This window comes from Baudoinia panamericana (assembly GCF_000338955.1).
Source record: "Baudoinia panamericana UAMH 10762 unplaced genomic scaffold BAUCOscaffold_4, whole genome shotgun sequence".
Classification (NCBI taxonomy): domain Eukaryota; kingdom Fungi; phylum Ascomycota; class Dothideomycetes; order Mycosphaerellales; family Teratosphaeriaceae; genus Baudoinia; species Baudoinia panamericana.
Genome location: NW_006911260.1, coordinates 13,440 through 28,668, shown reverse-complemented (window position 1 = coordinate 28,668; position 15,229 = coordinate 13,440). Strand labels below are relative to the sequence as shown.

The window sequence follows — 15,229 nt, the reverse complement described above, 5'->3', positions numbered from 1 at the left end:
ACGGCGCTGACAGGTCCCCTCATGGCAAGACAGAGCGGCCAGTTCGCTGCGTCCAGCATGATTCTCGGTGGTACGCAGCACTTCAGAGCCTCTAAAGCCCATCGTCACCGTCATGGTGGATGAATGGGTTGCAAGCGAGCAAGATCTGGTTGGAATCATTTCGCGCCTCCCACCCACTTCCCACCCTTCTTTTCCCATTCAAGCGTCCCGAAGCTGGCAGCACGTAACACGCTAGCCTTGAAAGACTTGAGATTGGCGCACTTGGCAGTAAGCACAGCTAAGTCTGCGGCCGAAAGGAGGCTCTTCTCCAAAACACCAGAGCCTGGCTCTTGAAGCTAAAAAGGCTGTCAGTACGTTCCACCCCAAGCTACAAGCAAGCCAGCTTACAGCCATTATGAACTCCATTGTCGGACTCGCCACCAACTCTACCTGCTCTAGATTCTTGCAACCTTCCAGCACCTTAATCAATGCTTTCTTCGTGTCTGCACCCGGCGCCGTCTCCAGCGTTACATTAAGCACCATGATGTTCTTCTGCACCTCTAGCACCTTCCTCAACTGTGCCATAGTCAATGTATACAATGTGCAGTTGAGCGCCCTCAGCCCTCTCGGATACGCCTCATCTTCCGTCAAAGCCTTGACCAATCCATCCGAAACCTCTGCGTTATAAGCCATGATACCTTCTGCACTACCTTCTTCCTCCGGTGCAGCGACATTGAACGAGCAACTAATCAGACCCGGTCCAATCAACTTCGGTAACTCATGCGCCTGAATCTTGCCCATGAATTCTTCGTCCTCGTGCCCACGGAATGTGTAGTTGACCTCCAGAAACATCAACCCCCTTCTCGCCTCTCCCGGCATATCGCTCGTGTTGTATTTCAGCCACTCTGCAGCTTTTGCAAAGTATCCGGGCTGGGCGAAGACATCCAGTAAGTGTAATGCGCGAAGGAAAGGTAAGTGTTTGAAGAACTGTACTGCATCTTTCTGGCTCTCTTCGGTTGTGCCGGCGAAGAGCTGACTGTATAGCACGACACTCTTCAGGTTTGGCAGTCGCTTGGCCAGGTCCGTAAGGAAGCCGGACGGATATCCTAGGCTGAAGAGCTCGAGCGTGAGGCTTTCAATGGCAACCGGTAGACTTGATGGAATGCTGTAGGACGGGCCTAGGATTGATTGATAGTTGTCCACTTGGATGTCCGAAGTCAAGGTTAGTGCCTTCAGGCCTCGCGCTGAAGGTGGGAAGTCGGGGACGTTGAATGATTGCAGCGGGATCTGAGCGCCTTGGGCCGAAGCTGGGTCGACAGGGGCGCCAGGTAGATTGGCTGGGTTGGTGGTAGCCATAGCAGGAGCGGGTATGCTGCCGGACGGGTAGCGAAGAGCAGATGAAAACAATCGAAACACCTACGCTCCTGTTGCGAAGCCTACATTCATATTGTGTGGTCTTGTGGGCTCGAAGAGCTGGCTGAGAGGAAGTCTGACTGTGGGGAGAAGTGGAGTATGGCAGTAACCTGGAAGAGATGGATACACTTCAATACCATGAGTACGTCGAGGATAACAAATTGCAATGTTTGCCGGTATACATTAGTACATCTGCTGTACACTACTGGTGACAGCCAACAACAAATGCGAAAGAGCAGCCTTTCGACCGCCGGGTACTTGCGGCAACAGGCAGCTCGGCCGCGCCTCGTGAAGTTGCCCAAACCTTCCATCACAACTCGCCCTCGCCAAAACCGCAAACTTTTAGATAACGTACTGCAGTCCTGGTTAGTCGTCGTATTCTCGATGCCGTATATCGAAGCGAAACTCACCGGAACGAACAACCATGGCGTCCTCTTCTCATATTCCACCCACGCCGCCCCGTACTTCTCCCGACACCGCTGAATATCCCTATACGCTCGGTGCACAATCATTGCGAAGAAGAAGACCGGGTAGAACCACGGGAACGGGGACTTGAAACCCGTAATCAGACCCCATGTCAAGGCAAAGTACATGTCGCAGGTATAGTGGATCTTGCGCGCATATTTATACCATCCATCGGCGAGGATGCTGTCGCCGGTATCCGTCTCGATTTTTTGCGGATTCTTGATCTCCTTCCACGGGAGCTGAGGGAAGGATTTCCGGTCAACTTGGTACCCGCGTTCCGAGGCGCGGAACATTGCTTTCTGCGATTGCGCGGTATCCCACACGTAGTAGACGAAGAGGTAAGAGGTGTAGAGGATGACGAGGAACCATTTGGGCCAGGCGTAGACGCTCGGGTCGTGGTTGGCAAGATAGATGGTGCAGTGGCAGTAGCTCAGCGGCACACCGGCCAAGTTCCAGAAGATGAGCATGAAGCCCCACTTCTCATAGTACATGTCCCACGTTATAACGATCATTTCTTCGCCTTTGCAGCAGGCGTTGGCGTAGAGAAAGTGCGCCATGAGCAGGAAGCCGACCTCGCCGGTAACGTAGCCGTAATTTTCGTATTGACGTGCGGCGGCTGAGAGGGAGGTGAGGAAGAGCATGAACCACGGCAGACGGACCTCGAAGAACATCTTGAAGTCCAGCCAACCGAACATGCGAGGGTTGAGCTCAGCGCCCATGAAGAAGTCGTAGACGGGGTAGCCGGTCATGCGGTGCTCCGCGCCTCTCCAGATGGCAGAGATGTATGCGATCACGCTTACGATGAAGCCGGAGATGATGGCCACGCTCATGATGGGACCGAACTCGTCGATCAAAGTGTAGAGCTTGAAGAGACCGGTGAAGTGCAGCACGCCGGCCAAGAAGATGGTGAAGTAGAAGCAAGTGACGCCGTTGCAGTAATAGCGGAGTTGTCGGCCTCCTTCGTGTGGGAGTGGTTTGCCAGTGGAGTAGACACCTGGCATGGTCAAGTACAAAACACCTTGTCCGACAAGAAAGACCCAGTAGATGAGCCATGCCTTAAGGCTCGGATATGCGCCGGTGTAAGCCAAATGCACCATATGTCGCCAATACTCCGCTAAAGTCATGTTCGGTTCAGATGGAAACTTGCCATCGTAGTAGGTGGCTCCAACCCACATATACCACATCAGCACCGGGAAGCCGAGCATCATTGCGCTCACGCCCCAGCTGCCCCCAAAGTCGAAGTGAGGGTTTAGGTCGACTTTGGGGTCTGAGCCTTCTAACCAGCCATCGATGACTCTGCCTTTCGGCATGCCATTAGCATGGCCGTTCGACATCTTCTTCGCATCCTTCTTAGCTGCATCCTGTTCAGCCTTGTTGACCTTCACAATGGGTTCTGCGCCTGGCGCATGGCCGTTGGTGAGGGGTGATGAAGACCGGTCACTGTCCCCTTCTGACTTATGCGCCCTGCGTTTCCTTCCCGGCGTCTCGACGAAGCCTTCTGGTACAGTAGACTTTCTGCGCGCCTTATTAGTCAGTTTACGTGAAGGGAAAATACTGGCTGGCATACTGAGGCGCCTTGCCGGTTTGGGACCGAGTCACGGTCATTTCGGCGAGGAATGCACACTTTGCAGATATGTCTCTGAGACCAGAATGCACCAAGTGACAGTCTGAATGCCGGTAAAGACTGTGGCAACCACAAACGAAGGATCGCTGGCCGCGCCCAATAAGACAGAAGTATACAAACTCGAACAACGTGTAAACAATTCCTTGCCAAGACCTCACCATATCCGCGGCTTGCCGGAGGACTACTGCTCGCTACTTCCATACTGCTTACCATCCGTATACACCTCCGTAGACTGTCGCAACTGTTGCTTGCGTTGTGGCCAGCGCTACGGTAATAAGGGTGTTGAGTCTGTCTCACAATCACGACTGCAAAAGTTCGTTCCAACGACAAGGTAGGAGTGCCGCGAGATCGACGTCACATCTTGATGCGCTTGCAGATTGTTTCCCATTCACCTATCCTTTCCTGCTCATGCTCTCATTATCGTCAAGACGGACCCTGATAACGGCAAGAACCATGAAACTCGACAGCGCCGTCGTAAGCCTCTTGGGCCTTGACCCTAACCAAACCTCCGTGTCAAGCGCCGGTGGCGGCGGCATGTCTTCCGCATCAACGTGCAAAATCACGACCAAGACACCAGATGGCGGTGACATGCAGTACTTCATGAAGACAGGCAAAGGCCGAGAAGCCGAGATCATGTTCGAAGGCGAGGACGCAAGCCTCAATGCTATCCACAACGCCGTCCCAACGCTCTGCCCCAAGTCCTTCGGCCATGGCAAGTTCGCGGACACGACGGGCAAATCCTTCCTTGTGACCGACTATCTCGATCTGTCAGGACGCGGTGCTCCGAGCGTAGGCATGTCAATGGCGGAGAAGCTTGCCAAATTGCACACCACCCCAGCACCAACGCCGAAAGGCTATGACAAGCCGCAATTTGGCTTTGCCGTCCCTACTTGTTGCGGCGATACTCCGCAAGACAACACCTTCTCGTCTTCGTGGGCGGACTTCTACGCGAACAGCCGCTTACGCTTCATTTTGAACCAATCGAAGAAGTCTAATGGATCCGATAAGCAGCTTGAATCGCTCGTGGAACAAACATGCACGCAAGTAATACCGAGACTAATCGGCGACAAGCATCTGAACAGCGGCAAAGGGGTCACGCCTGTGGTTGTACACGGCGATCTCTGGTCTGGTAACGCCTCCGCAGGCAGATTACCCGGTATGACCGAGCCGGAAGATATCGTCTTCGACTCTTCGGCTTGCTACGCTCATTCGGAGTATGAGCTCGGCATCATGAAGATGTTTGGTGGCTTTGGCGCAAGCTTTCTGAGCGAATATCATAAGCTTGTTCCGAAGACGGAGCCTGTTGATGAGTATCCGGACCGGGTGGCGCTTTACGAACTCTATCATCACCTCAATCATCATGCCCTCTTCGGCGGTGGATACAGAAGTGGTGCAATGAGCATCATGCGCAATCTCATCAGCAAGTATGGTGATAGTGACAAGAGCGAACTATGAGCGATAGCGCATACCAGGGTCATATAAAAGCATTCAGCACAGCGACGTTGCTACTTTGGTACCAAGATGGTCCGCACAATACACGTCTCGCCGTTATCGGGACAAACGTTTGTCCGATTGAGCTGCTTGTCCTCCGGTCCTGTGGGTCCGCTGGTATACTTGTACAGGCCGTTTATATCGAAGATGGTCTTCTGTCTCGGGTCGCTATCCGGGTACTGCCGGTCGCCCCACTGGCCGACATAGTACAACCAATTCACCGGCGTGCTGTCGTCGTACGCGGCGAAGGTCGAGGTGCTGGCATTGTAGGTATAGTAGTAAGCGCTGAGAGTTGGATCCCAGATTGGGCCGGCGTCGGTATGGTCTTCCACCGGGCCGAATGGGAGATTCAAGTTCGGGATGCTATGATCATGAGTGCCGCTGATAGCGTAGTTGGCGTGGCTGCCGTTGGCGCTGTAGACAACAGGCTGGCAGTGCTGTTAGTTACAAACCACGTGAACAACACTAGTGTACTCTGCTTACCCTCATGCCACCAGTGTACTTCTGCACAGTCTTATAGGTGAAGGCCTCTCCGTTCGAATGCTGGCTGTACCACACAGCTTGCGGGACACCATTCTGGAAGCGGACCATGTTGTGCTCCCAGTCACCGACGTGGTCACCGATCGTGAAGCCGAAGTAGGTGCCGCCATAGTCAAACGCGTAGAAGTACATATAGAAAGCATCTACGAGGCCTGATCCATGGTCATTGACGATGATGGCGCAGGAGACAGCTCCGTCCGTCTTGCCGCTAGCATCAGGGGTCACGCCGAACAGCCATGAAGGCTGGTCCTCCACGTTGTCCGTGGAGGTCAAATAGACATTGCTGCCGCCGAGACTGTTGAGTGAATTCAGATTGTCAAGTGTGAGCGGGTTCGGTGCGCCGTCGACGACCGTATAGTTCACTTCAGGCCTGTGCGGACTGTGAGCCTCTGCTAGTGCTGCGACTAGAAGCAGTCTTACTGAGTGTGCGTAAGTTGCGCTCCTATATCAGAGGGTCGGTACGGGTCTGTGGAGTATAGATGGACCATCGGGGCATATTGCGTGACATAGCTCGGTACGCCGGAGGGAGCCTGACGTCTCGAGATTGGCGTGGCAGCAGCCAGTGCTGCCGTGAAGAGCGTAGACACGAACATTGATCTTCCGTTTGCTCTAAACGCAACTGCTCTTGTTCGAGGTGTATTGAGATGATGCGAAAGTAATCGGGAAGAGTACGGCCTACATGTTACTTTCTACCTCCCCTGGTCTACACGGACGCTGCAACCTCTGCTTCGAAGAAGGTACATTGAGCGGGAGCGCTGCCTCATACCGCCATGATCAGCAACTCTGAAGCAGTGGTCGCGCAAGTGGGCAGGCACCTCATCTCCTGCAGGGCTGAATAAGCTGCCGCACGATGCTGTAGTGGCGACCATGATTGGTGATACAACGAAGCGTTTCGTGATTCCCGCTCTGTATCGTTGTCGTTCGCGGGCCGACCATGCATGACCCACTTTTGCGTCATTTCCGAGGAGCACAACCTCCATATTGGGAAGACATTCAACGGCGATGTGAACGGAACAGAACAGCTCACTGCAAGCTTAGAATCAAAAGTTTCGTCGATAGGGCAGCTCACCTTCCAGAGACAACCATCGATTCAACAGTGGTCGGTTATAGGTCGAAGTGCCTGTGCAGCTGTCTCGTGCGCTTCAGGGAAATGGAACGCTGCAAGCACCCGCGTTACATTCACCGTCGCAACGGCCATACGATTGCGAAAGGTATCTATGAGTATCTGACTACCATGTCACTCCGCCCGAGGCTTGACGTTGCTCATCCCGCCGATGTGCCCTCCGCGAATGCTTCATACCATATCTTAGCATGGCCGCCTCCCACACCAGCCGAGCACCGACGCGGTATGATGGATACAGCGCAGCCGACATTGGCGGACTCACGAGTTCCATGATACCAGTCATTTGTTCGTGAAGTACCAATCTCCAGCGTTTGTGCTCTTGACGTTCGCTCTTTAGTCACCGGTAACACGGCTTCCCGTTTGCCAGTAACCGATGCCGCGTTCACATGTAAGTCGTGGAACTTGGTCTTCATCATACCAACTCTGCCGGAGTGGTGCTTCTAAGACTGACCGAACTCCCCTCTTTGTCCAACTTCCTGACTCCTGCCTACTGTTCGTCTGCAGCCGAGATAGACGTTGCGCAGCATGAAGGCCCCTCTACTGATCCTGGCAGGCAGTACTACCTTCACCACGGCCAACATCGTCTTTAACTTCGTCCAGTCAAACTGTGACCACACGCAAGTCGACTTCACCGGCTGTCTCCGTGGTCAAACATGCCTTGAGAACAACACTTGCGTGCCTTCCGAATCCGTAATTCCAACCATCCGCTACCGCGATACCACCCCGCCACGCTCAGACGGCCGCTGCGGCTCAGCCTTTGACGGAGCGACTTGCGACCCCAATGCGGCTTATGGCGGGTGCTGCTCGGAGGCTGGATGGTGCGGCACCACTTCCGAGCACTGCTTACTGAGCAATGGCTGCCAAAGTGGATGCACAGATGCCGCATCAACGTTGCCAACAAGCACTGGCACTCCGCCGACATCTGCTGCTCAGCCAAATTCTGTGAACGTCGGTACGCTCAACAGTGAGCCAGTCATTGCTCCCACGAAGACTGCTGGCGCTCAACCGAGTGGTGCTGCAACGACGGACGGTACGTGCGGAGCCACCAATTCGAACACGATCTGCGGCAACTGGCCGTTCGGAGGGTGCTGCTCAATGTACGGCTATTGTGGGAATACTGCAGCACACTGTGGCGCTGGATGCCAGAGCGGACCTTGTCTCCAGGCTCCAGTAGCCCCCGTGCCTAATGCATCTCCGGCACCGATGAATGCGAACCCAGGCTCGTTCAACATCGTCGGTCAGTCCGGTGTACCTGCAATGCACGCTGCGGTGCTCCCGAACGGGCGTGTAGTCTTTCTAGACAAGATCGAGGATTACACGCAGGTGAAGCTTCCCAACAGCCAGTACGCCTACTCGAGCGAGTATGATCCGGTCACCAATACATACGTCCCTCTGGCGTATGAGAGCAATGCCTTCTGCTCGGGCGGCTCGTTCCTGGCTAACGGCACCCTTCTCAACATCGGCGGCAACGCGAACCTCAGCTGGCTCGACCCAACAGTCGGCGATGGCTGGCAAGCAATCCGTTACCTGTCTCGCTCATTGACAGATGCCTCCCTCGACGGCCAGTCGTGGAATGAGCCGGGCAACAAGCTCAACAGTGCCAGATGGTATCCCACCGCTCAAACGCTGGCAGACGGTAGGATCTTTGTCGCATCCGGCTCGCTCAATGGCCTCGATCCTACAGTCCTGAAGAACAACAACCCGACGTACGAGATCTTGAGCGCAGGGGGCGAGTCCGAGAGCGGTTCGATTGGATGGAATTGCTAGTCAAAGCGCAGCCATACTTCATGTACCCCTTCATCCACCTTCTGCGCGACGGCACGCTCTTCGTCTTCACCTCGAAGAGCTCTGTTAGGTTCAACGCAGCGAGCAATAACCAAGTCACAAGCTATCCAGACCTGGTAAGCCTGATGCCTTTCCACCCTAACCTCACTCACACTCGCTGACACCATTACAGCCCGGCGACTACCGCACGTACCCCAACACCGGCGGCTCCGTCCTCCTCCCCCTCTCGTCCGCCAACGAGTGGACATCTGACATCATAACCTGCGGCGGCGGCGCGTACCAAGACATCACCTCACCCACGGACCCTAGCTGTGGACGCATGAGCCCCTTGGGAGCCGCTCCGGAATGGGAGATGGACAGTATGCCCTCCGGTCGTGGCATGGTCGAAGGTATATTACTGCCAGATGGCACAGTGCTTTGGCTCAACGGCGCGCAGAAAGGAGCTGAAGGCTTCAATCTTGCCACCGACCCTGCTCTTGAGATGTTGATTTATGATCCGGATCAGCCGCTGGGAAGGAGGTGGACGACAGGCGCTGGTTCTACGATTCCAAGACTGTACCATTCAGTTGCCCTGTTGTTGCTCGATGGAACGGTGTTGGTGGCGGGCAGTAATCCGGATCAGATGCCTGTTGTCGCTCCCGTGGTTGATCCGCAGGGGTTCAACACCGAGTTCAGGGTCGAAATCTATACGCCTCCGTACCTGAGTGGTGCCAACGCAGACCGGAGACCTACGGACATCACGTTGTCGACAACCAAGCTTACAGCGGATGCTTCGAAGTTCCAGATCAGCTTCACCGCTCCGGCCGGCGCACAAGCCGTGAAGGTTGCGTTATATCACGGCGGTTTCGTAACGCACGCGGTACATATGTCGCAGAGGATGCTCTTCCTCGACTCGACGGGCTGGCAGGCGAGTAGTACGAAGCAGATTCTGACCGTGACCAGCCCGCCAGATAACAACGTGGCGCCACCGGGTCCGTACGTGGTGTATGTGGTCGTGGATGGAGTGCCTGGTGTCGGACAGTTTGTCATGATGGCGTAGCGTACGTTGATCGCATTTGTTGGCGGTCAGCAAAGTGCGGGAAGGGCGTGCATAACAAGCGAGCGTACAGAATGCGAAGCGTGCAGAAGGTGTTTATTCCTCGCTTGACATGCACCCGGATAGCAGCGGCGCACGGGTTCTTCATATATCGACTAGCTGATCCCGCCCAAGCATCGTAGCCATGGGATCATTCTTCGCCACCCTCTCCCTCCTCCACCGCTCCATTTCTTCTTCACTCACGCCCGCTTTCATCTCCTCGATCCTTCTCCGACTCTCATCCAGACTCTGCTTCTCTGGTCGATCAGGCGCATTCGGTACATGACTCGTCCTTACTTCGTCCCCACCATCCGCATCATCTGGCCCGCCATCCTCTAGCCTCCGCTCCTCCTTCGGCACAATCTCAGCATTCCCCGCATCCCCCGCCGTAGGCAGAGCAAGGCCGTTTGAAAACGCCTCGGCCTCCTCAGCAGCCCTCCTTCCTTCCTCACCCGTGCAGAAGCTGTTCTTGACGGTACTGTTACAGCACGCGTAACCCCACTTGAAGTCCTTCCACCAACTGCCCCAAACGGACGTGTGGTTGTTGATGAGCACGTCCTCGGCGTACATACTTTTCACCTTCTCCTCGAGTGCGCCCTTGATCCTGCCTTGCTCGTCGTACTCGACATAGCGCTCATTGCTCGGCGCCACAGCCACGGGCTTCTTCGCAACGGTATCTTGACTGCCGTACTTGTCCAGCAGCACCTTCTTCCTCTCCTCCTGCTTCCGTAAGTCTTCCTCCGCCTTTCGTTTCCGCGTAAGTTGTGCTTCGGTCGGATTGGCTTGTAAATGGATCTTCTCCGCGTCGCCTCGTTCCTGCGTCTCCCACGCATAGCGCGTGGCACGCTCAAACTCCGCCGCATCGCCCGAAGCGCGCTGGAAGCCGTCCTCGGCAATCAGCTCATTGTTGCTTGTACCAGGATCGACCATCGACCGCGTCTTGGGGTCATACTTCGCACTCTCCAGATCGAGATTCAGCAGATACTTTGCTGTGTCCTCCCTCAACCGCAAATTCCTCGTGCTGGTACTCTGCTGCCGTCCCATATCCGTCTCTTCTTCGTACTTGGCTCCTTCACCCTCCTCCCCGTCCGCACCATCCGCCCCCTTCTCCCCCTCCGCCTTCCTCTTCAGCTCCTCAAGCGCCTCAAACTCCTCCACCACCTCTCCATACTCCGCCGCCTCGAACCCATTCCACCGATCCCTCTTCGCATCCCATCCCAACCGCACCTCCTCCACCTTCTCATCGCCCGCGATATCCTTCCCCGTCCATTTCGCACCCTTCTTCCGTTTCCGCTGCAAACAGTCCTTCTCTTTATGGCTCATGCTCCCGCAGTTCTCGCAAGCGCCCTTACGGTACTTGGTCGCTCGTGGGGCGGAAGTCAGTGACCCACGATCGTACCATTTCGAGTCTGCTAGAGTCGGACGGGCGGCTTGCAGACGCTGATGCTCGAGATAGTCGGATTCGGAGGCGGTGGCGTCGTCGATGTAGAAGGGCTTTTTGGCGATGAAGGAAGGGATATATTCATTGCGCTCGTTCTTGGTGGGGTCGGTGGTGCCGGGTTTGGATTTGTTGGGGGCATTGTTACGGCTGCCGCCGGCGCGAGACATGGTGGTGGAGGACGCGGAGGGCAAGTCGAGGGCGCGGGAATGCAGGAGATCGTAGAAGAGGCGAGATATGAATGTGGGAAGCTTTCGATTGTCGAGTCGAGAATGGAAGGCACAGCGGACGAGTCATTAGCGCTTCCGACGTTCCGCCGAGAGATGCCGAAGTTGCCTAACGGTCCCCAAGAAGTTGATAGATCCATAACGTTCGCTCCTCCACTTCGAGGTTACATCGTGCCTCACATAGAGGACATGGTTCATCAAACTCCACTCTGAACAAGTCTGCTATACATCAGCCTCGCCTTAGGACGGAGTTTGTTCGGGATTGCTTGGAATAAGCAATAGACGTATCAAAGCGGCACACTCGGGTCTCTATGTTCATGTAGAGGGACGCATTGCTGCGTCCATATCGTGGCCTCAAGCTTCCTGCGTTCGGTGGAAGGAACGTGGCTGCAGGGACTGGTTGAGCCTTCGATTGATCGGGAGGATCCTGCCCGGGTACAATCCGTAGTGAATCTACTTTCACGGAAACTTCTATACAGTGCATTCCCCCCGTCTCCGTCCGCTCATCTCACTCACGCCGTGGCGTAAGAGGATCTAATAGCCCTCCTTGCCCCACTTGTTGTACTTCTCGTGAAGTTCCTGTCACGACACGTCAGCATGCGAACCCTCTCCACCCAACAGATCAGTGCATTGAGATCCCACTTACCCTCGGCAAGTTCACGTTGGGAATGATAACCTCGTTCAACGCACTCGGCGCGTCCTTCTTCCCTCTGCTCATGTCGCCATGCGGGTGGTACTGGTACTTGGCACTACCGCCCGTCTTCCAGGGCTCCGAGTCGGGTGCTTGGGCGACGCGGTTCTCCGAGGAGGAGGTCGTGGGGTTGCGGGAAAAGTGCCAGCCGACAAGGGTGAAAGCGCCGGTCATGATTGCCAACAGAATCTACCGCATCAAACATTAGTACAGAGGAGGGGCTATCGCGAGGAGGGGATGATGTACGTATAGTTCGGGGTCCCGCTTCGCACCCTCAGCCAAGTTGACTTTCTTCATGCCCGCATTGTCTCCCGTCAAGTCGCCGGCCTCGCCGGGCTTGTTCTCGGCGTAGGTGCGGCGGAGGGTGCGGATGGGCGTGCGCCTGGCCGTGAAGGCAGCTCGTCTTGCCAACGCCGACATGGTGTGATTGTGTTGGAGGGGAGTGAAAAGGGTGCAAGATTGGAAGGTGATAGTGGTGTATAGTGACGTCCCAAAGCTGCGGGAGTAGCTCGCTCAGGAACCGGCAACATCCGCCAGTCTTGGCATGCACAGAGTGGTGTAGCGTGGCGGGCGGAGATGACGGCGTCGATTACGGTTCGGGATGGATGCACGACTCCTGATACGCGCGCATATACACCACGCCCACACACCACACCCACACCCACATCCGCCCCGCGTGCGAACGATCGTAGCGGTATTCCATACAACAGCCATATACAGAATAGCGACCCGTACCGGCTGAAACAACAAGACGCACCACCAGACTATGCATCGCGCCAACACCTCCACCGTGCTGACCAACGCTCCGTCCCATACCGCGCCCACCACCTCCTCCCGCCACGACCGATGACCACCACCACCACCACATCACCAATGGCAGCGCCCAGCAATGTCAACCGCAGCACAACCGCATTCCCCACCTTTCTCGACATCGATCCCTTTCCCACTTCGAACGCGGATGCAAGACCTACTTCCTCCACCTCTTCCGCGGGCAGCTCCACCCTCGGCCAGGAGGAGTTCACGCCGGCGCGGGAGCGACAGAGTAACATCCCTTCCACCGTGCTGACGGTGACCGGACCGGTGGGTGAGCCAGGCCTCCCGCCTTCGCGACCTACGAGTATGGATGCCAGCGTGGATTCGCGCGGCGCACTGAGAGCCGCCACTCCACCCTTCGGCACACGACGAGGCCTGGCTGCTTTCAAAAGCGGAAGTAGTCTGCGCCAGAGTGTCGATGCAGGCTCGGACGGCGGCGCAGCATCAAGGCCCGGGTCAGCAATGAGCCAGAACAGAACGCACGTCCCCAGTCTTGTGGCGCAGGGCTTCCACAACCCCATGAGCGGGCAGAAGTTGCAGGCGCAGCGAAATAGTGTAAGACCCGGTAGTTCACTGGCAATGGCGCAGAATGCGATCAACAGTCAGAGGGAGAGCCAGGAGAGTCTGCACAGGCATCGGTATAGCGATGCTTCTGTCAATACGCTCAGGGACGGCCCGGTGGCGGTGAAGGCGGAGGACGTACCGCCCTTGCCTACGAGTCGAGGGACGGCTACCCCAGCGGACGAGGCGCTGAGGGGTGGGCACACTGCTGCAAGCGTGGCGAGTTACAATAGCCAGGCGCCTTTGCAAGATCGACAAGCACCGACAAACAGCTTAAGAATTCAGACCAACGGTGGCCTTCGCAAGAGCACCTCGTCTCTACATACGCCGAAAAGTCCGAAGTCGTTAAAGGCCTCCTTGGGCCTAGGATCGCGGAAAACAAGCAGCCATGACAGAAGGCCCTCACCGCACCAACACGAGAAGTTGCATTCGAATCCGTCTTCGCCTAGTGCGGCGGAGAAACCGTCCATACCCGCTACGAGCCGCACCAAACGGAAGGGGAAGACCAAGAATTACGAGTATTTCGCAGGCAACATGCTGTTCTGCTGCTCCGGCCGCCTACTGAACAACCGCAACACCCGCGCCAAACCACCTCTTCACATCATGACTCTTATTATCACCATCCTCCCTTGCGCCTTGTTCTTCGGCTTCTCGGCGCCCTGGCTTTGGCATCACGTTTCACCTGCCTTACCCTTAGTCTTTGCTTATGTGTTCTTCTTGACGATATCTTCTTTCTTACATGCTGCGTTAAGTGATCCCGGGATACTGCCGCGGAATCTACATCCGCATCCTCGGAATCCGGAGGAGGAGCGGGATCCGCTCACGGTTGGGCCGGCCACGACGGAGTGGGTGATGGTGAAAACCTTCTCATCCGCTTCCTCCAAACGTCGTCAGACTCCTGGTGGGGAAGGTGGTGGGGAGGCGGAGCTGGGTAGCGGGTCGACAGCAATGGAGGTCCCTACCAAGTACTGCAAGTCCTGTTCCATCTGGCGACCACCCCGTGCGCATCACTGCAGAGTCTGCGACGCGTGTGTCGAGACGCAGGATCACCACTGTGTCTGGCTTAACAACTGCGTAGGCCGACGCAACTACCGGTATTTCTTCGGCTACGTCGCTTTCGGCTCGGTCCTGGCTCTCTTACTCGTCGCTTTCAGTCTTACCCACGTAGGCATTTACGCTCGACGGCATGGGATGAGTTGGGGTGAAGTAATTAGTGTGCGGAGAGGACGACCGCAGGAGCAGGTGGCGTTTGCGATGTTCATCATTGCAGTCCTGGCGCTGCCGTATCCGGGAAGTCTCTTCTTGTACCACTTGTTTCTTACCGCCCGTGGCGAGTCGACTCGCGAGTACCTGAACAGTCATAAGTTCCAGCTTAAGGACCGATATCGCCCGTTCACCCAGGCCAGCTGGTATCGCAACTGGATCTCCGTGCTCGCACGGCCGAGACCGCCAACGTATATGCAGTTCAAGCGGGAGTATGTGGAAGGGGATGTAAGGTTCGGCAATACCATGTCCAAGCGCGAACGGATGGCGGGAATGAAGGGGCGGTATTCGCTTCCGGCAGGAGGGAAAGGCGTGGATGGGCCGCCGGGGAGAGGTGGAAGTGGCAATGGTGAGAAACAGGCGCTGGAGATGAAAGCGTTGCCGCCTAAGCCTCCTTCGCCGACTGCGGCTGGTGGGTTCGGCACGAATAGTACGCCGAGGTGAGGGAGGTAGGTGGACGGATGGATTTGTACAGCAATATGACATGTTGGGACTGGCGCGTCGGTGGCTGCTTGGTCGAGGTTTGTGAGGTTTCACAGGATATATACCATGGGAGCGCTACTTGGGGGTTTGGAAGGGAAATGGGTTGCTATGCAATGTAACGTATTATTGTGTAATGCATTTTGTGTATAGTACGGCAATCGTACCGTTGCAACAGTTCTCATGATCTCACTGTCGCCGTGACATCGTTACAAGAATGCTGACATAAGGGGAGTGATGGGCGGTGATTGGATGGTGGGT

The 15,229-nt window shown here is 55.9% G+C and overlaps 7 protein-coding genes across 7 annotated transcripts; 3 read left to right on the top strand and 4 right to left on the bottom strand.

Annotated features, from left to right (window-relative positions):
• Positions 1-155: 155 nt before the first annotated feature.
• BAUCODRAFT_120690 (uncharacterized protein) lies at positions 156-1,335 on the bottom strand (the record flags this gene model as incomplete). The annotated part of the gene is made up of 2 exons (XM_007676528.1): positions 156-335; positions 388-1,335. 2 exons carry the CDS (start codon positions 1,333-1,335, stop codon positions 156-158), a joined length of 1,128 nt encoding a protein of 375 aa, XP_007674718.1.
• Positions 1,336-1,564: 229 nt separating this feature from the next.
• BAUCODRAFT_31753 (uncharacterized protein) lies at positions 1,565-3,579 on the bottom strand. Its single transcript, XM_007676142.1, has 3 exons — positions 3,425-3,579; positions 1,803-3,372; positions 1,565-1,746 (listed from the first exon to the last, which is right to left on the bottom strand). Exons 1-3 carry the CDS (start codon positions 3,460-3,462, stop codon positions 1,735-1,737), a joined length of 1,620 nt encoding a protein of 539 aa, XP_007674332.1. The 5' UTR covers positions 3,463-3,579; the 3' UTR covers positions 1,565-1,734.
• Positions 3,580-3,711: 132 nt separating this feature from the next.
• On the top strand, positions 3,712-5,401 carry BAUCODRAFT_31752 (uncharacterized protein). The gene has a single exon (XM_007676141.1). The coding sequence runs from the start codon at positions 3,935-3,937 to the stop codon at positions 4,934-4,936; it is 1,002 nt and encodes a 333-aa protein (XP_007674331.1). The 5' UTR covers positions 3,712-3,934; the 3' UTR covers positions 4,937-5,401.
• A 1,759-nt stretch (positions 5,402-7,160) lies between these two features.
• Positions 7,161-9,459, top strand: BAUCODRAFT_146375 (carbohydrate-binding module family 18 protein; the record flags this gene model as incomplete). Its single annotated transcript, XM_007676527.1, has 3 exons — positions 7,161-8,379; positions 8,403-8,536; positions 8,593-9,459. The coding sequence occupies 3 exons, from the start codon at positions 7,161-7,163 to the stop codon at positions 9,457-9,459; spliced, it is 2,220 nt and encodes a 739-aa protein (XP_007674717.1).
• Positions 9,460-9,618: 159 nt separating this feature from the next.
• On the bottom strand, positions 9,619-11,031 carry BAUCODRAFT_51299 (uncharacterized protein; the record flags this gene model as incomplete). Its single annotated transcript, XM_007676354.1, has 1 exon — positions 9,619-11,031. A coding segment is annotated over one exon (1,413 nt), but the record flags the coding sequence as incomplete, so codon positions are not given.
• A 663-nt stretch (positions 11,032-11,694) lies between these two features.
• Positions 11,695-12,148, bottom strand: BAUCODRAFT_66107 (uncharacterized protein; the record flags this gene model as incomplete). The annotated part of the gene is made up of 3 exons (XM_007676382.1): positions 11,695-11,739; positions 11,807-12,040; positions 12,098-12,148. 3 exons carry the CDS (start codon positions 12,146-12,148, stop codon positions 11,695-11,697), a joined length of 330 nt encoding a protein of 109 aa, XP_007674572.1.
• Positions 12,149-12,451: 303 nt separating this feature from the next.
• Positions 12,452-15,146, top strand: BAUCODRAFT_31749 (uncharacterized protein). The gene has a single exon (XM_007676140.1). The coding sequence runs from the start codon at positions 12,725-12,727 to the stop codon at positions 14,930-14,932; it is 2,208 nt and encodes a 735-aa protein (XP_007674330.1). The 5' UTR covers positions 12,452-12,724; the 3' UTR covers positions 14,933-15,146.
• The last annotated feature ends 83 nt before the right edge of the window (positions 15,147-15,229 follow it).

Excerpts from the sequence above, each read along its gene's own strand:
- BAUCODRAFT_31753 (XM_007676142.1), bottom strand. The coding sequence starts at position 3,462 with ATGACCGTGACTCGGTCCCAAACCGGCAAGGCGCCTCA. Across the intron at positions 3,373-3,424 it reads CAAACCGGCAAGGCGCCTCA|AAAGTCTACTGTACCAGAAG; the intron begins GTATGCCAGCCA and ends TAAGGCGCGCAG.
- BAUCODRAFT_31752 (XM_007676141.1), top strand. The coding sequence starts at position 3,935 with ATGAAACTCGACAGCGCCGTCGTAAGCCTCTTGGGCCTTGACCCTAAC.
- BAUCODRAFT_31749 (XM_007676140.1), top strand. The coding sequence starts at position 12,725 with ATGGCAGCGCCCAGCAATGTCAACCGCAGCACAACCGCATTCCCCACC.